Consider the following 26,403-nt stretch of genomic DNA (forward strand, 5'->3'; position numbering starts at 1 on the left):
TCTATGAACCATCACAGCAAGCATTCACGAAGGATGTTTTGAAAAGCTCCACAAAATTGGAAAAGTGCAGCCAAGCATGCCTCCTCATGGTAATGCCTGTACCTGCTGCTCTCGAAGCGCCTTCAGTAACACTGGATATCAGATGCATAGAGGCTTTTGATAGCAACTGAAGAATGACCAGCTGGAGTCCACATTTTCCTTGTCTTCTGCAGACATGGACCCTGAAAAAGTTGGGCAGCTGCTTGGTCATATCTCTGTAACCTTATAATGTGTGCCAAGTAGTTAAATACCCTCAGTGCAAAGGTAGCTGAAGCATAAACTCACTTCTCAAACATATCCAAAGTTCTGTTAGGGTGAATGGACAGATGAGCTCTTCTCCTTAAGCTCCTTTTTAGTGGCTACCATTACTACCATGGCATCCACTGCCGGGCCCTTGCTCCTGTATTGTCATTCTTTCCAATGCAGCAAGATATTTATCTATTTTTCTATGTATTGGTTCTGCCACATCCAGCTCTTTCCATGTCCAACAGGAGATCAAATCTACCATCTCAATAGCAGGAGGGACCACCCAAGCAGTAGCTGAGCTTGATTCAAAAGCCTCAGCAAACAGATTTTTCTATGGAGGGAGCTGTGGAAGAACAACCTCCTTTTTGTCTCAGAAGTTCAAGGACCTCTCAGAATGTCATGTTCAAGTGGTGATCGGGGGACCTCTTCCCTTCAGCAAAATCAGTGTCTTCAGTAAGTGACTCCTGGGAGGGAGTCAGTGCGCCTCTTCTTATACATTTCTGAGGAACCTTAGCAGGGAAATGTTCAAAAGAGGACTCAGAAGACTGCTGGTTATGCTGGATATGGACTGTCTCAAGGCTAGAAGAAACAGTGTTGGGTGGATGGAACTGAGAGGAGAAGGGAAGTCTGTTCACCTGCACTGGAGAGAGCTCTCTTGACTGCCTTAAAAACAGAAGCTGAGGAGGATCCCTGAATCAGCCTGGTAGGAGCCAAAGCCTCCATACCTGTACGGCCTAGGGAATCAACTTGATCCAGCTCAGAGACTGACACAAGAGCAAAGCTATCTAATCCTGAAGCTCCAAGAGGAAAGGATACTCTAAAAACTTTGGAGCTGATCTCCTGCCCCCAGAACCAACACCAAAGCTTTGGCTCACAGACCCAGTAAGATCTGAGAAACTCTGAACTGGTGGGATCACAGAAGTCTCCAGGATCGAAGATGACCACATCTTCAGATCCAGCACTGACAACCTTGTGGGAATCTCAGAACCAGTATCACCAAAGGCAGATGGTGGACCAGAGTAGGAGCAACCACTGGCAAAGTGGAAGGGTCAAAAATCACCGGGAGAACTCACAGCTGAATTCAGGTCGCGAGGAACTTCCTCAACCTTTTATCCACATCTGCTTCTGTCAGGCTTCTGGTAGATCCAAAAGACCTTAGAAAGGAAGCTGAAGAAGGGGTCTGGATGACTTTTGCAATGGTCTCTCTTGAGGAAAGGGGGAAAGCAGTCTAGGAGAGACTGGGTCCAGTAAAAATCTCGGCTCTGGTAAGGGTGGAGTCCCAGACTTTAGTGATCAGGTCTGAAGGAAAAGTAGCACTTGACGACCTGGCCCTTTTGGTGGCCGAAGACTGTAAAGAAGAATGAGAGTGGTCAGGGGAGTGCTTCCTTGTCCCCTTGGTCTTTTCCCTGGGCTTGTCACTCTTCTCCCCCTAAGTCTGTCAGAGGATTTTTTGCCAGATGGGGTGTCTCCAGAAACATAAGTCCTTTCAAGAAAAGTTTGTTCCTGCATTCAGTAACAGCCATGTGGCCAAAAGCCGTACAAATGGAGCAGTCCTCATCAAGGTGGACAATGCCTAAACAATAAACAGACTTTTGGTGTGCATCTGAATTTGGGAGTTTATGACTACAAGCCATGCATTTTTTTAAAACCAGATGGCTTGTCAGACGTGAAGAAGCTAGACAAAAAAGAGGAAAAACTTTGCCAGCGCTACCACAAACAATTTAAACAAAAGTTCTAAGTGTAAAATACTAACAATGGTTTTATACACACACACACACATATATATATATATATATATATATATATATATATATATATATATATACACACACACACACACATATATAAGTTTATATCTACATCTGTGTGTATATATATATATATATATATATATATATATATATACATATGTATACACATACTTATATACACACACATATATACCTGTGTGTGCGCATGTATACACACACTAGTAGAGAGATAGTACTAGTATGAAAAAGTACAGTTTTGTACCTACCATAAATGTAGATGTTCGAGTGCTAATACAGCTGCAGTCATAACAGATGGGTTCTCCTGCCGTCAGGCGGGTCCTCGGTCGGCCGAATTCCAAAGTCTAGGTCCGGCGTTGGTTGTCGTCGCTTCTTCCCTGACGTCAGTGCGGCAGGAGTATAAAGGAACCAGCCGACGCCATTTTCTTCAGTTTTTCTTGCCCCAGATGTCAGGTGTTCCCAGAAGGAAGGCAAAGCATAAATTTATGTAATAAAGCAAATGCAATATAATCAAATAACAGTAGTTGTAAGCAAATACACCATAAAAGAATACCCCAATGAGATTGTATGAGGAGGTGTTAGCCATAAGGCCTGTCCCAAGAGGGGAAGGAGGGAGGGAAACCTGGACTGCAGCTGTATTAGCACTCGAACTTCTACATTTATGGTAGGTACAAAACTGTACTATGTTCATCGTGCATACAGCTGCAGTCATAACAGATGCGTAGAATCCCAAAGCTAATGAAGGGGTGGTAGGCACTAAATGGAGCTAGGTGGAGCCAAGATGCCCTGCAAGACTGCAGTGGCAAAGCCCGCTCTAGTTTTTGAGTATAATGGTAGTATAATTCAGTATTCCAGGATTCTGACCCTTTTTCTGATTCCAGACACAAAACCGTTTCCATTTTGCAGAGTAGGCTTTTCTAGTTGAAGGCCTTCAAGTGGCTGCTTCCAAAATATCTTTGGTAGGAACCCCCCTGAGGAAAGCTGCAGAGGTAGCTGTGGCCCTTGTGGAGTGAGATCTGATGCCTGCAGGTACAGTTTTACCATAAAAAGAGTAACAAAAGCATATGCAGTGGGCTATCCATTTTGAGATTGTCTGTTTGGAAATAGGCTTCCATTGAGCACCTGTAGCATAGGACACAAAGAGTTGCTCTGATTTTCTGAAAGGCTTTGTTCTGTCCAAATAATAACGGAGCTGTCTGTGAATGTCCAAGGACTGTAGTAACCTCTCTACTTTGTTTTGTGGATTAGGGTAAACGGTAGGTAAGTGGATAGCCTGATTCAAGGCTACCCTGGATACTACCTTTGGCATAAATGAAGAATTAGTTCATAAGGAAACTCTGTCCTGATGGAAAATGATGAAAAGCTGCACAGCCATGAGGGCTTGTAGTTCCGAAACCCTGCGTGCTGAGGTGATAGCTAGAAAGAAGGCTGTTTTCCGTGACAAAAATTGCAGATCTGTTGAAGCAGCTGGCTCAAAAGGAGGCAGGGTTAATTGTTCTAGAATGAAGTTGAGGTCCCAAGCAGGTACCGGTTGCTTCCTTGGGGGTTTTATATTCTTAGCCCCTCTGAGGAACTGCCTTAAGAGAGGGTGAGAGAATAAAGGAGGATCAGTGTTGTACTCTGCAGAAATGGCTGAGGCATGGATTTTGATGGAGGAGAATGAAAGTCCACTGCCTAGCAGTTCGGCTAGGTACTGTAGTATTTGAGGTAAATTCAGTATTCCAGGATTCTGACCCTTTTTCTGATTCCAGACAAAACCGTTTCCATTTTACGGAGTAGGCTTTTCTAGTTGAAGGCCCTCTGGCCTCCAAGATGACATCCTGCACCTCCTTGGAGAGTAGGGCCTGCTGTGAATTTAAGGAATCCTCCATGCGGCTAGATTGAGTGTTTTCAGTTGACTGTGAAGAGTTTTGAAGTTGTGCTGAGTCAGTAGAAGAGGCATTAGAGGCAGGATCCATGGTGGGGTATGCGTCAGGCTCCTCAGGAGTGGGTACCAGTGCTGTCTTGGCCAGTCTGGAGCAATGAGAATCATCTTTGGTCTGTCTTTTCTGGCTTTTAACAGAACTTTGGCCAGTAGTGGAAGAGGTGGAAAGGCATAAACTGTCATTGTTGTCCAACTGAAAGAGAGTGCGTCCACTTTCCAGGCCTGTGGATGAAAGGTCCTTGAGCAGAATTTTGTCAATTGGTAATTTCTGTGGGTGGCAAACAGATCTATGTCTGGCCTTCCCCATGCTTGAGTTATCATTGTGAAAACTTGAGGATGCAACTTCCATTCGTGTGGATCTGTCATATTTCTGCTCAGGTTGTCTGCCAGTGTGTTTTCCTTTCCTGGCAGGAATTGTGCTTGAAGTTGGATTTGCAATTCCAGAGCCGTGTTCCAAAGAGACATGGCTAGTCTGCACAGGGGATATGAATGAGTTCCTCCCTGTTTGTTTATGTACCACATCACTGTGGTGTTGTCTGTTCTTATCAATAGTTGTCCTGGATGCAGTAGGTCTTTGAAAGCCATAATAGCATTTATTACTGCTAGCATTTCCTTTTTATTGATGTGTAGGTGCTTTTCTTTTTGTGACCATTTGCCCTGAATGCACCGATCTGTCATGTGCGCCCCCCAGGCGTAGTCCAAGGCGTCTGTTGTGATGACTTGATTTGCTTGAGGCTTGCAGAATGGGAGACCTATGTTTCTTTGGCATGCTTGTGCCCACCACAAAAATTCCTTTTGAAGACATGGAATCAGTGGTATGATTGCTTCTAAACTGTGGCTGTGTTGAGACCATAAGTTTTTTAGGTACCATTGAAGTTTCCTCATGTGCAGCTTTGCACATGGGATTAGCAGGATGCAAGATGCCATGAATCCCAGAGCCTTGCAGGATTTTCCTTGCAGTCAGCCTGGTGAAGGTTGCCAGTTTTCTGAAGTATTGAGTTAATTGCCCTTGTTTCTCTGGCGTGAGGTAAGCCATCTGGGTGTTTGTATCCAAGCTGGCACCCAGGAAAATTATTGTTTGAGAGGGTCTTGACTTCTTTTTGTTAACTGTGTATCCCAGAGATTTCAACAACATTATTACAAATGCCAGGTGTTTCAGAAGAGTGTGTTTGCTGTCCGCTTGGATCAGGCAGTCATCCATATATGGATATATTTGTATCCCTTGAAGTCTGCAGAAGGCAATCACTGATGCCAGGCATTTCGTGAACACTCTGGGCGCAGTAGATAAGCCAAAGGGCAATGCTGAGAATTGATAATGGGATGAACCTGCAAGAAATCTGAGGTATCTTCTGCAATCTTGTCTGATTGGGACATGCAGGTATGCCTCCTTGAGGTCCAATGTTACTAGCCAAGACTCCTTGCCCAGCATGGGAAGAAGCTGCTGTAATGTGAGCATCTTGAACTTTGGTACGATTATGTGTTTAGGATGGATAGGTCCAAAATAGGTCTCCAATCTTTGCCCTTCCTTGGTACCAGGAATAGTCTGGAATAAAAACCTTGACCCTGTTCTTGCGCAGGTACCTCTTGAATAGCTTTCATGTCCATGAGATCTGAAATGTGTTTTTGTGCCTCTGCCCTTTGATTGTGTGGCAGGTTTGGCATGCCTCTCATTTGTGGAAGGGTGTGAAAGTGGAATCTGTAGCCTTTGTCCATAATGTCCAGGATCCATTTGTCTTTTGTGACAATATGCCAATTTTTTGAAAATAATGCCAGTTTTCCGCCCAAAGGTGCTGCCATTTGAGCCTTGCTTGACATGCACAGGGTGAAGTCATTGGGTCTGCCGTCTGAATGGCTGTGAACTATCCTCACCCCCTCTTGGTGTAGGTGTTTGCCATTGTCTGCCTCTAAACGATCCTTGAGACTGCCCTCTACCTCTCGGGTGCCTGTATCTACCTCTTTGAGGTCTGTCCGTGGCTGGAAAGGACCAACTTTTTTGAAGGCCAATTTCTACTGAAACGTGGCGGTTGTACCTGTAGGAAATCTTTCACTGTTTGCATTGATTTTGCCTTTTCCTCCATTTTCTTTAATACCTCCTCAGCTTTAACACCAAACAATACATCTTTTTGAAGAGGTGCATCCAGTAATTTAGCTTTGACATGATCTGGTAAGGTTTGCTCTTTGAGCCAAGCATGTCTACGTATGACTGATCCTGTAACAGCAGCTCTACAAGAGGCTTCTAAGGCATCAAAACCACATTGCAAGGTATGTTTACCCACTTGCTCTGCACCATGCAACAAACCCTGCAACTCCTTCAAGTATGGTTGTTCAGGTTGTGACATTTTGCTTTTCAACTGAGATAACAAAAACTATTGATACTTTAACATATGGAACTGACAGTTTAAAGCCCTCATGGTTAAAGTGGCCGAGGTGTATACCTTTTTCCCCCACCTTTCTAAAGCTCTGGAATCTCTCTCTGAAGGTAATGGATTTTTGGCAGTGGAGGCCTTAATTCCCTTGGGACCCTGTGAAATAGTTTCCGGGTCAGCGGCATGGCTTTTGTATAGGAATTGGTGTGTATCAGGAACCCGGTAATACCTGTCTGGTTTGACTGGAGCTGGAGGTAAAGAATCTGGGTTAAGGCTGGCCTCTGCATACACATCATCTAGTATGTCTAAGACAGGAGGTATAGCCAGAGGCCTGTGCTGAGGGAGCAAAAGAAAATCCCTGAACCTTTTCTTGGAGTCTGAGTACTCTTGGCCTTCCCAGTGGAAGTGTTCCCTCAAGGTATGCAAGGTTTCCCCAAAAGAGTAATCCTCAGGGGAGGAGACAGAGGGAATGGACTCCTCTGCATCAGAATCTTTGAAAGGAGAGTAAGAATGTTCCTGGTCCTCAGAATGTTCTGAAGTAATGGAGGCCTGGTCCGAGGAATTGTAGTCTTCCTCCAATCTGGGCCTTTTGTGCGAGGGGGGTTGAGAAACCCTGATATGAGTAATCAAATCCTCAGCCATTTTGAGCATCTGCTTCTTAGGCATGGAGCCTTGAGAGGGGCCCTGTGGAGCTTGTCTTTTAGAATGCATGGCTGCTTTAGATTTAGTGTAAGCCTTAATGGAAAAAGAAGGAGTAGGCCTGAAGACACCTTGAGAGGTGGCAGGCCTGTCTGAACTCTGAGTTTCCCCGCCAAGAGTGGCTTTGGCATCTGTAGTCGGGGTGAGGGCCGAAGAGCCTGCGACCTCGGGCACTGAAGACACCGCTAATTAAGTGTCATCGATAGTCAGGGGCTGCTTAGGCGCCTCGCTGAGAACCGGAGCACATGTAGTCGGCTTTAGCGTGGTGTCGGTAGAAGTCGAGGACCTCGTATGTTGGTCCTTATCTTTGCGTCGTTTACTCAAAAGTGGAGTCGGAGTATCCGACATGTTGTAATTAAACTTTTTGCCAAAATAGTGTTGGGCGAACTCCGCCCAACACTTAATACTGCGTCTGTTGAATGTAGCACAAGAACGACAGGCCGAGATGTCATGGTCTGGGCCTAAGCAAGGTATACCGAGGGAATGGAAATCCTTATGCGGTATTTGCTTCCCACATGAAATGCAATTGTTAACTTTGTCTGACATCGGTCTGAGGCAAGAAAAGTTTCCCCAACGGGATACTTAGCTTTCAAGAAGTCTTCGGTTGAGAAATATTCGTAATCTCAGGAGCTGGCCAACCGGCACTTGCGAACTGCTTCTGCTTCGAGCACCGCGCTGCAAGAAAGACTGAAGAAAATGGCGTCGGCTGGTTCCTTTATACCCCTGCCGCACTGACGTCAGGGAAGAAGCGACGACAACCGACGCCGGACCTAGACTTTGGAATTCGGCCGACCGAAGACCCGCCTGAAGGCAGGAGAACCCATCTGTTATGACTGCAGCTGTATGCACGATGAACATCTAAGAGGGAAAAAAAATATATATATATATATATAGATATATATATATATATATATATATATATATTCACACACACACACATATATATATATATATAGATATATAAACTTTTTTTTTTTTTTTTTTTAAGAAACTATGAAAAACCTGACAATAATAATAATAAAAAAAAACTTAGCTGGGGTGAGCCTGAGCAGAGTGGACCACATCTATTCTCTACAAGTGGTAAATGTGATCCAAGGTAATCTTGGAGACAGGAGGGGATTATGGGTAAGGGGAGGAACCTGAGCTATGGATTATGAAGTCTAAAAGTGGCCAAAGTCAAATATGAAGAATCATCCATTGAGGAACAGACATAAGCTATTAGTTTCATCTGGACCATTATAAAATCTGTCTGATCTTTTGGAGACAGGAATCTACAAATCAGGGGTAACTGAGAACGACTGGAAAGCAACCAAGAAAGCCTCCAGGATTCGAGGGACAGGAAAGGGAACTGGAGTGCCCATTTCTAGGAGGTTGTACTACCTTTACTGGACCTCTGCAATCTGTGTAGACTCGGACTCAAAATGTTTCATCAAGTTTATAATTGTCTCTACAAATGAAGCCTCTTCAACAGTGTCAGGAGAAAGGCAGTCTTCATCATTAAAAGGGATTTGGCCAAAGCAGTGTATCGAAGTGCAGTACGCCACAGAATGATCAGAGTTAGGGACATTTTCATTTTCAGAAGCTAGATCCACAGTAATTTTTTTTTTTTGTGGTGTGGGAGGAGGAGGAGGCTGGGTAGAAAATATAGGAAGTTTCAAGGCCATAAAGGCCTTGAGGAGGTCTTGGAAAGAGTGCATCCATTCCTTCCCCATATATGGGGTGGAGAAGAGACATGTTTAGTTTTTTGCCATCTTCTTAGGTTTGATGTCCACCTTGACCAAGTGGATAGTTCAGAGCCCTGACATACCCCAATTAACTGGGGATTTCTTCCCAAACTAGAATCTGTGGAACGCCTTCTGGCTCTCTGAAATGATGACCCATGGTTCACCTTTACTTTGGGAGTAGATTCCTCATCACAAGGCCCTCCAATGCCATACCAACCTCCATCAGGGTCTTGGTAGAGGGCATAAGAGATAGAGTCAGACATACCTCAGGTTCTGGAACCTCAGCAGGTGCATTAGAATCAGAAAAGGTAGACTGAGTGTCCGACCTGGGGCTTTTGAGGTTTTTTTTCTTGAGGTGTGAGGGTACATCTAGGGCAGCAGAATCCACCATCTTGGAGTGGGCCAAATGCTTTAGACATTGGGTCTCCAAGAAAGTGTTAAGCAAAGCAAGACCAGACTGGAAAGTCTTTGGGACAAAGAATTGACAGATAGAATGGGTCATGTAGTCTTGTTTTGCATCTATGTGGAAGAAAGACTGGGTGTGTTGACCTCTGTAAGGGATTTACCTATCACACTCGCACTTACCCCTCTTAGCTAATATCTAATACAGATATATCACAATAAGTTAAGTACAGTTCCCCAATGGGGCACTTACCTGTTTTAAAGTAGTTACAGCGCCAACAATCAAACAATGATCAATCTGACAGATATGAAACCTGCATTTGGAATGGTAGCACGATAATCTGAAGATCAATGTTTGTAGTCCTGACTACATATCCCTATATTTGAGCTTTGAGGTCACATACTGAACATACAACCTAGGGAAGGTTCAGAGTTGGTACCCAGGCCAGACATCAGCGGTGATAACCCACTGGTCTGGAATACGGCAACAGTGATTTCAGTCAGGACATCTAGAGTTCTGCTGATTTATGACTATTGTGCTGAAAAGTCATTAGCTTAGCTGATCAACTGCATGATGGGCTGTAATTTGAAGGATGGTGGCACACCTCTCTCAGTCTCCTTGTCCACCAAAATGGAAGAATAGTACACTAATTAGATGACATATTTAGCACCTGCATAGACAGGAAAACAGTTTAATATTGAACTTGCTCCTTTCAGTGCCCATCCTTGTGGTGAGTTGCATTTATGTGTGGTGCTTTGTAACAGACTCTCCTGCCAATCTGCATGTGAGATGTTCTCAAAGATTGCTTTATTTTTCATTACAAGGCAGGCCAAGAAACTTCTATTTACTGTATCTACAAGTGATAGGGCTGAAAAGTTGACAATTGCTGCAGTGATCAAGATCAAAACTCTCCCTGAGGCAGCAGATGCATTAAGAATTAAAGCAAGGCAAGGAAATGCTTTAGGCAACACACGTTTGGCTCCACCACTATTTATAAGCAATCACAATAACATACAGGCAGCAGGTAAACAGTCAAAACTTACTCCTACCTTTGAAAGGACAGAACAGTCTGACTGTTCAGAAGCTGTCATTAAAGTGAAAACAACCATGACTGTTAAGGATAGCCTGTGAGCTGTTAAATGTTTTTTTTTTTTTTTTACTTCATATGCAGACTGGTACTCCCAACCATCTGACAGCCAAGGTAGCAATCCCCTCTATCCTACCCTTCCTCTAGCTTGGGATACAATGCCATGTGGGTCTTAGCTTTTAATTTCATGAGCAAACCGATCCTTGCAATGCTAACTTGTCATCCAAATGCACAAACTTAAAAAAGAGCAGTTATTGTAGCCTAAACTGTGCAAATGACAAAAACTTGTAAGCACAGATGACGAAGGTGATTAAACATCTGGAGTATGACATCACTGCATGAATAAGGGTACCCAATCATCCCAAAGTGAGAAATTCTCAAAGTATTTGCAATATTCTGGGTACTGCGGAAGATAAATTTAAAGAACCCAATAAACAAGGTCCTTGATATTAGATTTGCTAACTATCTCCTCAGCACCATACAACTGAAGGATTAGACCGTTCCTTGATATAAGATTTGCGGACGCTCCTCAGCGCCATACAATGGAAGGATGAGACCTCAGATTCTTATTCAATGGCACTTTCGAGACATTCAACAGGTGAAAGATGGGTCCCAGACCATTCACATATCTTGACAAACAAATTTAACAGAAAAGCATGCCATCAAGGCATTCATCAGATGAATGTTAAAAGAATATATATATATATGAACCTGTTTTCAAACTGATGGAGTTTTGAAGATTGTATATGTGAGATTCTTCTGTTGACCTTTTGATCATGAAGTGTTTAATAATTTAATCATTGGGCCACATCTAATATAAACTTGGGCCAATATCTAGAATGATATCTGAACAATATGCTTAGAGTTTTTTGACCAAAGGATTGATTAATTTAATTCATGAAATATTATAAATTAGCACTTTTTGATGAATATATGCTTCTTATACACATTTTTTATGTTGACCTTATTTATTATTGGAAAAACATGAAAAAGATACATTTTATCGGTCAGAATTTATAGCAAAACCTTTGCCACATCAAATATATGACAGGTACAATATTTGACATAAGCATAGTTGCACTATTGATTTTTTAAAGATTTTTTAAAGAATTTTTTATATTAAATTCTAATTATATTTTTTGGTCATACTTGTTATATATTTTTCATCACCATCAATATTGAATATTTAATATTATTTATTGGTTTTATAAGATATATATATATCAATTATAAAAACTAAAAATTAAATATGATATGAGAAATATATGCTTCACATTTTAACTTATATATTATAGACCAGAAATATAAAGCACTTCAGCACTAAAATTACTTTGATTTATTTATGATTGAAGTTTATAATAGACACAGGTATTTTTAAATTATATAGATGAGTTTAAACATAATAGTGTACTCTGACACTTAGCACATGCTAGGAAAAACCTGAATAACGTCTCTGATTTTCACGTCTTAAAACCTTAAGTTTCAGATGTGTAATTCATACAAACATCGAGTAAATATAGGACATATTTTAATAATGGCATGATGAAATTTATCAGTGAACATGCCAGCAAGCTAAGATACGTATACTTTAGATTTTATAAAGGTTCTGACATAAGATATGTAGTACAATTTTGACTTTGCAATAGAGTTCCGGACACGAAGTCAGAAAAGTACAGTTTTGTACCTACCATAAATGTAGATGTTCGAAGATCCACATTGCTGCAGTCCTTACACTTGGGTAGTCCGCTGTCCTCGGTCGGCCCGAATATCAAAGTATAAGGCTGACGTCGGTCAAGGCGCATTAGACTGACATCAGGACGTCAGGGTACAAATGCGCATGACCGACGTCATATCCTCAGTCTTTTCTTGCCCCAGATGTCAGAAGACCCTAAAAGAAAGGTCAAAACCAAAAGGCAGAAAACAACCAACCAACCACCCTTGCACTAATAATATGTACCATATATACAATATACACAATATATACAACCCCACCCACACAACCGCCTCTAACTACAGAGGGGAAGGAGGGAGGGTAAATTGGACTGCAGCAATGTGGATCTTCGAACATCTACATTTATGGTAGGTACAAAACTGTACTATGTTCTTCATCTCACATTGCTGCAGTCCTTACACTTGGGTAGAATCCCAAAGCAGAGGTAAGGGAGGATGGCAAAACTATAAAGAAGCAGGAGCTGCCAAAATGCCCTGTAAAATAGCAGTGGCAAAACCAGCCCTAGATTTAGAGTAAAGTGGAAGGTGATAATGCTTAGAGAAAGTATGCACTGAACTCCAAGTAGCTGCCTCCAAAATATCTTTAGTTGCCACCCCCTTAAAAAGCTGTCAAGTGGCAGTAGCCCTAGTGGAATGAGGCCTAATCCCAGCTGGAATCTCCTTGCCATGATGGGAATAACAGAAAGCAATGCAAAACCCAATCCACTTAGAAATAGTTTGTTTTGACACAGGCTTGCCCTGAGAACTCAAAGCAAAAGAAACAAATAACTGCTGAGACTGCCTGAACCCTTTAGTTCTGCTCAAATAATATCGCAGCTGCCTGTGTACATCTAAAGTGTGCAAAATCTTTTCCCCTTTATTTTGGGGATTTGCATAAAAAGTAGGCAAATGAATAGTTTGGTTTAAAGCCACACTAGAAACCACTTTAGGCATAAAGGAAGGATTAGTGCAAAGATACCCTATCCTTATGGAAAATTAAGAAAGGCTCAACCGCCATAAGGGCCTGCAGTTCAGAAACCCTTCTTGCAGAGGTAATGGCCAACAAAAAAGCAGTCTTCCATGATAAATATTTCAACTCGGTAGTAGCTGCAGGCTCAAAAGGTTGTAGAGTGAGTTTCTCCAACACAAAATTGAGATCCCAAGCAGGAGTAGGAGCTCTACGTGGGGGTCTTATATTCTTTGCCTCTCTAAGAAATTGCTTGAACAAAGGATGAGAAAACAATGGTGGGTCACAATCATAGTGAGCCGAAATTGCTGCAGCATGAACCTTAATAGAGGAGAAGGACAAACCTTTGTCCAGTAACTCAGTAAGATATTGAAGAGCCATACTTAAATTAGGCTCAGAAACATCAAAATCCTTTGCTGTACTCCAAAATAAAAATCTCTTCCATTTATCTGCGTACACTTTCCTTGTACTAGGCCTTCTAGCTTCCAAAATAACATTCAAAACTTGCTGTGGAAGTTGAGACCTTCTATGGTTCAAAACAGAATATGCCAAGCTGTTAGGTGAAGAGAGTGAAGCTTGACATTGAGTAAATGACTGTCCTCCTGAGACAACAGGTGTGGAATCGAAGGCAAAGGCCATGGAGGCTCCCGTACCAGACTTTTCAGTAATGGGTACCAGTGCTGTTGAGGCCAATCTGGAGCTATTAAAATCATCTTTGGCTTGTCCTGTCTGACCTTTAGAAGTACCTTTGGGAGGAGAGGCAGTGGTGGAAAGGCATACACATGAAGATTGCTCCAATTGAAAGAAAGAGCATCCACTTTCCAAGCTGTGGGATGAAACCTTTTCGTGCAAAACTTTGGCAGCTGGTGGTTTAGTGGAGAAGCGAACAGATCTATGTCTGGAGTTCCCCATGACACTGTCAATTTCTGAAATACATGAGGATCCAATTTCCACTCATGGGGATCCATAATTCGTCTGCTCAACACATCTGCTAAGGAGTTCTGTGCTCCCGGCAGAAACCTTGCCTGAAGATGTAGCTGTAAACTGAGAGCAGTCTCCCACAAAATCATTGCTTGTCTGCATAGAGGATAAGAATGTGTTCCCCCTTGCTTGTTGATGTACCACATGACAGTTGTGTTGTCTGTTAGAATCAACACCTGCCCTGGAAGAAGTAAATCCTTGAAAGCTATTAATGCAAACTGGACTGCTAACATCTCCTTCAAGTTGATATGTAGATGTTGTAGTCTGGCAGGCCACTTGTCTTGTATCCACTTTCCATTTAGATGAGCTCCCCAAGCTTTGTCTGAGGCATCTGTCGTTAGAATCTGACTCGCCTCTGGCGGGTCACAGAGAGTCCCTTGTTTAGGTGACATTCCTGAGCCCACCACAAAAATTCCTTTTGAATGCAAGGTATTATTTGAATGACAGTGTCCAGATCCTGGCAGTGCTGTGTCCATACGTTTTGAGATACCATTGTAGCTTCCTCATATGCAGTTTGGCATTGGGAAGCACCAGAATACAAGATGCCATGAACCCCAAGGCTTGAAGGACTGTCCTTGCAGTCAGCCTGGACTGATGAGACAATTGATGAAAGTAAAGCGAAAGATTCTTTTGTTTGTCCGGGGTCAAAAGGCCATCTGGGATGCTGTATTCAGTCTTACACCCAGAAAGCACATGTCCTGAGAGGGTACTAGACTGGACTTTATTTCGTTCACAGAATACCCCAGGCATCTTAGCACTGCTATCACATATTCCAAATGATGAAGAAGCTCGTCCCTTCCTTGAGCCAGAATCAGGCAATCGTCCAAATAAGGATAGATCTGTATTCCTTTTAGCCTGAAGAAAGCTATCACTGGAGCCAGAACTTTCGTGAACACTCTGGGTGCAGTAGATAAGCCAAAGGGCAATGCAGAGAACTGATAATGAGAAGTCCCAGCCCGAAAACGCAGATACTTTCTGCAACTCAGTCTGATAGGAACATGAAGGTAAGCCTCCTTGAGATCCAAAGTTACCATCCAATGATCTTTGCCCAGCAGAGGTAAAAGCTGTTGTAACGTCAACATTTTGAACTTGGGAATGTCCAGATAAGTGTTGAGGATAGATAAATCCAAAATTGGTCTCCACGTGTTCCCCTTCTTTGGTACTAGGAACAGGCGAGAATAAAATCCTAGGCCCACGTCTGGCATAGGGACCGGCTGTATGGCCCCTATTTGAAGTAACAGAGACATTTGTTTGTGAGCCTCTATTCTTTGCTGAGGAGGAACGTCTGGCATGCCTTTGAAAGGAGGCAAGGTATGGAAATAAAACCTGTAACCTTGGTGTATGATATCCAATACCCATCTGTCTTGGGTAATTAAACTCCAATTTTCCTTGAAAAGTGCCAACCTTCCTCCCAAAGGTGCTGCCAGACGAGAAGGCTCTGGCAGCTGAAAAGGTAGGTCATTGGGTCTGTTTACGAAAGGACTGACCCCTGCCCTCACCGAAGACTGTGCAGGTGAACTCCCTGTTCTAGGCCTGAAAGAGCCCTGAGCTCTGCCCCTACCACGTCTAGATCTACCCTAGACTGGGAATCATAAGAAGGATACGTCCACCCCTTGGTAGGCCAATTTCTACTAAACTTCGGAGGCTGAACCTGCAAAAAATCTTTAACAGTCTGCATAGACTTAGCCTTGTCTTCCATTTTCTTTAAGACTGCCTCAACAGGTGAACCAAACAACACATCAGATTGTAAAGGAGCATCTAAAATCCTTGTCTTAACATGGTCAGACAAATTCTGATCCCTCAGCCAGGCGTGCCTGCGAAGAACTGACCCAGTGGCAGCCACCCTAGACGAGGCCTGTACAGCATCAAAACCACATTGCAAAGAATGCTTACCCACCTGTTCAGAAACATGTACTAAATCTTGTAACTCTTTACACTCAATACCTTCTGCCAGAGCATCTACCTTAGACTTCAATTGAGAAAGTAGATAGTTTTGGTATTTCAACATGTGAAACTGGCAATTCAAAGCCCTCATAGCTAGGGTGGAAGAAGTATAGAATTTCTTTCCCCATCTATCCAAAGCCCTGGCCTCTTTATCTGGAGGAACCGGATTCTTAACAGAAGCCTTAACACCCTTAGGCCCCTGACTAACAGTTTCTGGGTCCGCCCTAGGACTCTTAAAAAGATACTTATGAGCTTCAGGCACCCTGTAATACCTATCCGGCTTAACAGGAGCAGGAGGCAAAGAATCAGGATTAAGAGAAGCCTCTGCAAACACATCTTCCACAACATCCAGAACAGGAGGTATAGCCAAAGGCCTATGCTGGGGTAAAACAAAAATTCCCTAAGCCTTTTCCTGGAATCAGAGAAGTCCTGACCTTCCCACTTAAAATGCTCCCTCATGGAATGAAGAGTCTCTGAAAAAGAAAAATCTTCAGGAGGAGAAGCAGAAGGAGTAGAATCATCCACATCAGAATCAGAATAAGGAGAATACTCCTGCAAGTCTTCAGCCGAAGACTCTGAAACATCCGAAGCCTGCTCAAAACTCCCCAACTCAGGTTCCACCCTAGGTCTCTTATCAGGAGGGGGCAAAGAACCTCTAATCAAAGTAATCAAATCTTCTGCCATTTTAAGCATATGCTTCTTGGGCACAGAACCTGAAGAACTAGGGGTGACACCAACTGAAGCTAAACCTGGCCTGCCTCTGGGAGAAGCCTTGGAAACAGAAGGAGAGGGCCTAACCACCCTCGGAAGGGAAGGGAGTACAGTAACCTGAGAAGCCCCTTCAGCCTGACCTGCCTCCTGAGAGGCCACATCCTGCAATAACAAAGTCTCCCCCTGGGACTCCAGAGAAACCTCCGGCGGAGCCCCCGGCTCCACCGACACCTCTAAAGAACCGGCGTCCGGTACGGACGGTTCCTCTTGCCTAGGCTTAGCTGCTTTGTCCTTGCGCTTCTTCGAAGAAGCGGGCGCGGAGCATCCGGCGGCATATTATAATTGCACCGCTTCCGAAGACTAACCTGGCACAATCTAACCTTCTCTTAATACTGCGCTTATTGAATCTAGCACAAAAGCGACACCCAACAACGTCGTGCTCAGGCCCTAAACAAGGAATACACAAAGTATGATAATCTCTATGCGGTATCTGTTTCCCACAAGAAATACAGTTATTCACTTTTTCTGACATCCGGTAAACCACTGAGGCAAGAAAAACTAAAATATTCCCCAACGGGGTACTTAGCCAACTTTGACTCGGTCTGAAACTCCGAATTCGAAAAATTTCAGAACGCCAACCGGCACTTGCAATGCTGCTTCTGCATCGGACCATGCGGCAAAAAAGACTGAGGATATGACGTCGGTCATGCGCATTTGTACCCTGACGTCCTGATGTCAGTCTAATGCGCCTTGACCGACGTCAGCCTTATACTTTGATATTCGGGCCGACCGAGGACAGCGGACTACCCAAGTGTAAGGACTGCAGCAATGTGAGATGAAGAACATCTAGTTATGTAGAGATTTAGCTGCATTCTTAGTCTTGCTTCATTTATTTAGTTATTCATTCACTTATTCCTTTATGTATATTTTTTGAGGAAATTTTCAATTGATGTATATTGCATATGGAATGCATTTGATATATGCATAACTAGCGTTATTAACAGGGTATAAGAAATTATTTAAATAGGTTAAAGTAACATGCAACTTTAATGCTTTGCTACTAAGGAACATATATATTATTTTTATAAATAATTTTCATCAATGTTTTATCAATGTCTCTATTAATGTTTTTATAATATGTTTTTATAATATACATGCTTCTCAGAAAACACCATCTGATTATTTTCTGCTGAGGTACTATTATTTTAAAAAAGTGATTGTACAAGCCACTTTGAGTATCTGTGGCAGAAGTCAAATGTATAGCATGGATCTTCCCAAGTAGTCAAAAAATTTTTTTCTCTGATTAGTTAACTAATTATTTAATTATTTAATTGTTTAATTGTTCAAGTTTAATTGGAAGCAATGGTTGGTATAAAAGGAAAGAGGATACTCAGTGTTTTTAGATCTGAAGAAGCGTGCAAGAAGCACGCGAAAGCACTCATCCTTGTGTATTTTACTATTTGGAATAAAGGAGATTTGTCTTGAAGAACGTGCTCTCGTGGTGTATCCTGCTTAGTTATTTTTCATGAATGTTAAAAGGCAACACATTTTATTTAATTTTGTCAGCAATCATCACAATGACAGCCACAAATAAACAGTGGCATCAGGATTTTTTTTTTATATCAGCATTACAGAAAATGCATCTTTAAATCACAAATTACAAACTGCAGAAGTGGAGTTTTATCATATTACACTATTCAGTTTAACATTTTTTTCTGTATTGTGATAGTTTGAGATTCAGCAAAGGTGCTTGAACATCAGTGCCAAATAAACTCCTTAACCTAGCCACCATGTCTGCAAGTACTTTTAGCCATGGCTACATAACCTAGTAAATTCTACTATTACAAACTCATACTCGGACTTAAAATATAAATATTTCCTTTTGTCGTGAAATAAAATATGGCATTCTCCTAGTAAAATGAAGGCCAAATCCACTGCTCAGTATCTAAATACTCACAAATTACAATGTAGTCAAGTGTCTCAATTTAGGAGCATGTGTGACACAAAAAATAAGTAATTTTGTAGAGGTAACAAGCCCCTTCTGCATCTCTCTAAACATTATCATTCTCACTCATAGGCTGCTGCACTGCAGAGTAACAGCAAACACTTAAAATAAAATACAGCTCTTTCTTCTGTGCACTAACCTCACACCACCCACAACTCACCAATATGGGAGTACATAAATCTTGTGCTACAAAGAAGCAAGCAATGAACTCCAAGGAAATGCCAACTTGTGCCAACATGCCTCATTACATGAGTATCCAGCACAAGCATGTGAAAAGTAAGTGCTTTGAACAGCAGCACTTTGCCAAAATCAGCATTCCTCAATGGTTGCCATTGTGGATAGGGTTTATTTGTATCCTGTGCTGTAGTGACTTCACAGCTGATTACATTACATCCAGGTTTACAGAGGGCAAAGCAGACTGCATGCAAGTATTGTAGCCTTGCAGAAAAGACACAAGTTCAAGCAGGAGACCAATCACTTTAACAATCAACTCACTTTTCAATTCTGTGGGTTTTGGCAAATTGCTATGTAAACACATGAAATCATGACAGTACACAGTTGAAACACTGCAGGGATTTTTCAAATCTGCCCTATGAGGTGGACTTCAACTACTTACTTGTCAATGGCCACAACCACCTTCATGAAAATGTTTTGATCTGGAAGTCTCACCAACAACCTTTAACAAAGAAGAGGAAAAGAAAACATTATCAGTATCTGCCAGCTTCAAGTGCATCACCAGAGAAAAGCTGTGCATTTCCTGCCACTGCATCTTTTTTTATGTCATTCACCCCCTCATAACAATGACATGCATGTAAGATCCACTTCAGGATGGAGATAAGAAATCTTCCTAAAAGTCCACACAAGGTATGCTAAGGTCCCCTATCGTTTCACAATTGTTTCTGTATGCTTATCCTTCAAGTAAACTACACTGGTTCACAGGCATGTGATAACTGTTTTTTTTATATTTGTTTTACCTTTTACTGCTTACCTAGAGCAAGCTTTAACTGTTTTCATAGTTATTTACTGCATTTTTTATTATCTGCACTTAAAAGTACATTTTAGTCGAAATTAGTCTAATTCAAGTCGAAAAGTGTTTGTTTGCTGTTTAATTTAATTAAAAGGGTATATTCCAATAGCAGAGTAAACCACTCCTCCAGAACAACAAATGGTAAATTTAAAGGATAAAAATAGTCAAGAGGAGGTGAACACGGCAGAAACTACGAACGTCAAATAATATCTCCAAGATGAACTTCACAAATTCGCTAATGTGCAAAAAATAAACTGCAACAACTTTACTGGTATAGAAAAAACATCCACGATCCACTGAAGTGTGTAAAAAACAGTTTATTATAAATCGAGTAAGCGCTTTCACCTATGTGGCTTCTTCAGACTCATATTCAATACTAACACAAACAGATTTAAATATCATCCTAGGCGGGAACTCTCTCAATTAAAAAGCACTTAATTTAATTGTCACTCAATAAAACATTCAGCTAAAAGACATAAGCAATAAAAATAAAAAACAACTAACATAAAAATGATGTACTCTGTTTAAAAAACATGAGACGCAAAAACACAATCGCATATATAAAGCATATTTATCAGACGCATCATGTAAAACTGGTGAAGACAATATGACAATGTATATTTGGTAAAAGTATGTAAACAAGTGGGTAATAGAATGGGATGAATGGGATTGCTTAAAGGGGAAGGAGATAGTGAACAGAAAGAGACGAATCTAGGTATGGAACATGAAACTATCAGTGGACTTTCAACCTCCTCATTTTCAGGAAGGGTTTGACTGATAACTTGGCATTAAGTCCTGGTGAAACATCAGATCTTAACTTCATGATCCAGATATTCTCTCTGCTTTCAGTATGTGTCCTAATATCTCCTCCTCTGATGTTAACGCTCACTTGTTCTACAATTCTAAAACTGAAAGTATGACTAGGGCCAAACTCAAGAACATGTCTGGCCAATGCATTGCTTTTATGCATCATCCTAATACTATACAAATGTTCTTGTATGCGGTCCTTCAAACATCTGTTGGTCTTCCCTTTATAGAAGGACGTACATACTAAGCAAGTGGCAAGGTAGCTCACATTACTGGTCGTACAATCACCACTCACTTTGAAAAAATATTTATGTTTGCTGATGGGATGCATAAATACAGTGCTAGAGTCAATATGTGGACAGAAATTGCAACTGCCGCAGCTATATGTGCCACAGGATTGAATGTTAAGACGTGGGTTCATAGAGCCCTTGTCACACAATAACCTTTTAAGGTTTTTCTTGTTCTTATATCTAAAACACGGAACATCACCCAAAATCTCCTTAACTTGTGAGTCTACCATTAATACATTCCAATGGGCCTTAACCACGTCTTTAATATCTCCAACATCATTGGTATAAAATATAGAGAAGGCCGCTGTGCTAGGTATTATATTGCCTAAACTGGTCCCATTGTCTGTCTGATTAGTTATAATCCTTCTATCAGAAAAATATGGAGCAGTAGTACCTGATCTCAAATCATAAAGGCCCTCTATGCCTTTAGAAATATCATCCATTTCATAGCCTCGCTGTATCAGCCTTCGATTAAGATCTTTAAGGTCACACTCAAAGCCAGTAAAACTCGGACTGTACCTGGAGATCCTCATAGCCTGTCCCTTAATGATGTTGTTAAAAATGTATTGTGGGTGCATGCTATGGCGGTGTAACAGAGTATTAATATGACAGGGCTTTCTAAAAACCCCAGTATTGATCAGTCCACTGGGTAGTTTCTCTACAAAGACATCCAGGAAGGATATCTTAGTGGCAGATATTTCATAGCTGAACTTAAGATAGTTGGTAGAAGCATTGATCAGTTGTACAAACCTATGTAAATCTGCAGTGGAGCCTCCCCACAAAAAGAAAAGGTCATCCACGAAACGTCTATAGAATAAAACATGTTCTACAAAGGCAGGTAACTGATACATAAACTCATGTTCCCATTCAGCCATAAATAAGATGGCGTAGCTATTGGCACAAGAAGTTCCCATAGCTATGCCATCTTTTTGTAAAAAACATTTCCCTTCAAAATAAAAAATATTATTATATTAGACCAACTGCAACAAGGACATCAATAAATTAACTTTGATCTCAGGCATATTAGATACTCACTTTAAATGACGACTAACCATATCTAAACCTGTCTGGTTAGGAATTACAGTAAATAAGGATTGTACATCCATTGTCACAAAAATTAAGTCTGTTACATCTGATATATCTTTAAGACAGTCATAAAGATCAATCAAAAATTGTCGTGTGTCTTTCAAGATGTACATATTACTGTCTACTATTGGTCTCAAATCATTCTCTATATATATTGAGGATGGTTCAGTGATCCACCCCCTGCCAGCAACAATTGGTCTCAGAGGGGGATCCTGTAAATCTTTGTGTATCTTGGGTAAACCATTGATCAGAGGGATCAATGATGTGGGTACATCTAAAAACAAAAAGAGACTGTTATCAATCATGTTACTATTCAATAAACCTAACAAAAAGGAATGTACCTTATGTAAATAAAACCGTAAGAGATCAACTGCTAATGGCTGATAAAACTGTTCAGTGCCCAGCATAGATGACATCCTACTGATGTAGTCGTTAGTGTCCATCACTACGATACCCCCACCTTTATCAGCTGGTCTGATGGATATCATTGGATCTCTACATAATTTCTTGAGAGCATTATTCTCTAAACAAGTCAAATTATATTTAGTATATGGACGTTTGCAATTGCTGTCTCTAATCTTGTACAAATCATCCTCAACAAGCTTACTAAATGCTGCTAAAAGTGGGTTTAATTGTGGCATAAAAACACTAGGACGTTGAAATTCTGTGCTAGGAAAGTGATCTCCATTATTCTTAAAAGTTAGTCGTAAGGACAAGTTACGGACATATAACTTAAAGTCTCGTATAGTTTCTTCAAATACACTACCTGTAGTGGGTATAAAAGATAGACCCTTGGATAATACTGATATCTCATCAAGTGTTAAAATGCGAGAGGAAAGGTTAAACACTAAGTTTTCCCCCCTCCCCTTGCCTTCCCACATTTTCTTTATATTCCTGTTCGGAAGTGGTTCTAGTGACAGCTTTCGCTTCTGTCTTCCTCTGCTCAATGATCTCACCCTCCCTTCCCTGTTGTCTTCCCTGATTGGAAAAAAGTGAGATAGACTGAAGACAGGAACGACAGTGGTGTTCGATGTACTATTATGGGCGCCACTATCATTACAAGATGTATATCTCAACATTGTGTTTGTTTTACTCCGTACAACAGGTTCAGAAGTAGGAACTACCTCTGAATTATCATCTAAATCATGAGACACTATTATGACATCTGATGTACAATCAGCTCCTTTGTTATTATGAACAGGTACAATGTTAGATGTATTGTCAATAGTAGTCTTAGATTGATCAGTCACTGTAACTGATCGATTGTCTTTATTAAGCTCAGTTGCTTGAGTAATGGCCGGTCGCTTGAGATTGTCTACCTCTAAGCGAGGCATATCTGAACGGTGGATGTTTGAAGACAGTCTATCATCAACCTCGGATACGGCTTCTCTGACAACATTTAAGCTACTATGTCCAGCAACAGTCCTAGTAATTCTTGGCCAAGTAAAGATATGGCCCAATCTGAAATCAGATATGTCTCGTAATTTATGTTTCTTTTGTGAGAGAAGTTTTCTCTCATACTGACTAATATTGTCTAAGATGTTGTTGAGGCTTTCATCCAATAATGTGTGGAAAACGCTCATAAAGGAGCTTTTGTTGTTCGTTAATTTGCGACCTCAGTGCTTCCTCAATGGGTGAAAAAAAGTTATTCAATAACTGCATATACTTTAAACTCACCTCAATGTTGAGCTGCTGCCATTGGTACAGCAGCTCAGGGTAAGTTGTACCGGTGGTTGGCATCTTCAGGACTCGTAATCCCCTCGGAATAATTCGTCTTTGAATACAAACGTCAAAATGCAGGCATTGGGATTGTAAACGTTTTAATTTCAGGAAATCAGCTTCCATTGTGTCGAGTGCTGTGCGTAGTTCTTCTTTGTTAAATGTTAACTCCAAAGGCTCAATATCATCTCCACTATCCTCGTAGAGTGCTAAAGGGTTTACGCGTTCCCGTAAACAGTCAGCAAAGCGTTCAGCGATAGGTCTAGCTGCAACAGTGATATCCATTGGTGTCTTGATGTTATACGGTAGCTCCACTTGATCAAAAGCTCCTTCTGCCATGTCTCCGCAAAAAAATAACTTGAAAAATAAAAGGGTATATTCCAATAGCAGAGTAAACCACTCCTCCAGAACAACAAATGGTAAATTTAAAGGATAAAAATAGTCAAGAGGAGGTGAACACGGCAGGAACTACGCACGTCAAATAATATCTCCAAGATGAACTTCACAAATTTCCAAGATGAACTTCACAAATTCGCTAATGTGCAAAAAATAAACTGCAACAACTTTACTGGTATAGAAAAAACATCCACGATCCACTGAAGTGCGTAAAAAACAGTTTATTATAAATCGAGTAAGCGCTTTCACCTATGTGGCTTCTTCAGACTCATACTCAATACTAACACAAACAGATTTAAATATCATCCTAGGCGGGAACTCTCTCAATTAAAAAGCACTTAATTTAATTGTCAATCAATATAAAACATTCAGCTAAAAGACATAAGCAATAAAAATAAAAAACAACTAACATAAAAATGATGTACTCTGTTTAAAAAACATGAGACCCAAAAACACAATCGCATATATAAAGCATATTTATCAGACACATCATGTAAAACTGGTGAAGACAATATGACAATGTATAATTGGTAAAAGTATGTAAACAAGTGGGTAATAGAATGGGATGAATGGGATTGCTTAAAGGGGAGGGAGATAGTGAACAGAAAGAGACGAATCTAGGTATGGAACATGAAACTATCAGTGGACTTTCAACCTCCTCATTTTCAGGAAGGGTTTGACTGATAACTTGGCATTAGTTCTGGTGAAACATCAGATCTTAACTTCATGATCCAGATATTCTCTCTGCTTTCAGTATGTGTCCTAATATCTCCTCCTCTGATGTTAACGCTCACTTGTTCTACAATCCTAAAACTGAAAGTATGACTAGGGCCAAACTCAAGAACATGTCTGGCCAATGCATTGCTTTTATGCATCATCCTAATACTATACAAATGTTCTCATAGGTGGTCCTTCAAACATCTGTTGGTCTTCCCTATATAGAAGGATGTACATGCTAAGCAAGTAGCAAGGTAGATCACATTACTGGTCGTAGAATCACCACTCACTTGGAAAAATATTTATGTTTGCTGATGGGATGCATAAATACAGTGCTAGTCAATATGTGGACAGAAATTGCAACTGCCACAGCTATATGTGCCACAGGATTGAATGTTAAGACGTGGGTTCATAGAGCCCTTGTCACATAATAACCTTTTAAGGTTTTTCTTGTTCTTATATCTAAAACGCAGAACATCACCCAAAATCTCCTTAATTTGTGAGTCTACCATTAATACATTCCAATGGGCCTTAACCACGTCTTTAATATCTCCAACATCATTGGTATAAAATATAGAGAAGGCCGCTGTGCTAGGTATTATATTGCCTAAACTAGTCCCATTGTCTGTCTGATTAGTTATAATCCTTCTATCAGAAAAATATGGAGCAGCAGTACCTGATCTCAAATCATAAAGGCCCTCTATGCCTTTAGAAATATCATCCATTTCACTTTCACATTTTACTGAAAGCAGAGAGAATATCTGGATCATGAAGTTAAGATCTGATGTTTCACCAGGACTTAATGCCAAGTTATCAGTCAAACCCTTCCTGAAAATGAGGAGGTTGAAAGTCCACTGATAGTTTCATGTTCCATACCTAGATTCGTCTCTTTCTGTTCACTATCTCCCTCCCCTTAAAGCAATCCCATTCATCCCATTCTATTACCCACTTGTTTACATACTTTTACCAATTATACATTGTCATATTGTCTTCACCAGTTTTACATGATGCGTCTGATAAATATGCTTTATATATGCGATTGTGTTTTTGCGTCTCATGTTTTTTAAACAGAGTACATCATTTTTATGTTAGTTGTTTTTTATTTTTATTGCTTATGTCTTTTAGCTGAATGTTTTATTGAGTGACAATTAAATTAAGTGCTTTTTAACTGAGAGAGTTCCCGCCTAGGATGATATTTAAATCTGTTTGTGTTAGTATTGAGTATGAGTCTGAAGAAGCCACATAGGTGAAAGCGCTTACTCGATTTATAATAAACTGTTTTTTACGCACTTCAGTGGATCGTGGATGTTTTTTCTATACCAGTAAAGTTGTTGCAGTTTATTTTTTGCACATTAGCGAATTTGTGAAGTTCATCTTGGAGATATTATTTGACGTTTAATTTAATTGTTTGGCTGCCCACTAAAGTGTGCTAGCCTGTACTACTGACTTATTGCCTTTTCTGCATTTCTGTGCGTTTCTATTTAAAAACAAAAAAAACAAAAAAAATATTCCTTGTTTTCCTGCCTCTCCTAAACTAGTTCGACCAGTTTACAGGCCTTGCTGTATCCTGGGCTGTGTTGTAGTTCCTGTGTTGTCCATTGCCTTACTTGGATAGAAGGAAGTTTCTTAGCTCACCAGTGGGAGTGGGGAGCCTTGAATAGCCTACCTGTCCTTGAGGGAAGTGACCTCAGCACAAGAAGCTGTAGTAATTGGTCATTTTGTACCATTTCTAGCTCTTTTGAAGTTCCCTGGTTAAAATCTGCCTCTGGCATTTTTTTGAAGCCAT

General features: G+C 40.9%; 1 protein-coding gene across 2 annotated transcripts in view; it reads right to left on the reverse strand.

Moving 5' to 3' along the window:
* Positions 1-26,403, reverse strand: part of LOC122811674 (zinc finger CCCH domain-containing protein 10-like) — a 3,783,075-nt gene that overhangs the window by 1,531,068 nt on the left and 2,225,604 nt on the right. For both annotated transcript variants that reach the window (XM_044083671.1, XM_044083670.1), the window contains one exon: positions 19,192-19,251. In XM_044083671.1, the coding sequence (XP_043939606.1) occupies positions 19,192-19,251 (60 nt within the window). The remainder of the gene's footprint in view (positions 1-19,191; positions 19,252-26,403) is intronic.

The sequence above is a fragment of the Protopterus annectens genome, chromosome 9.part0, assembly GCF_019279795.1.
Source record: "Protopterus annectens isolate FY-2018-M chromosome 9.part0, PAN1.0, whole genome shotgun sequence".
NCBI classification, from domain to species: domain Eukaryota; kingdom Metazoa; phylum Chordata; order Ceratodontiformes; family Protopteridae; genus Protopterus; species Protopterus annectens.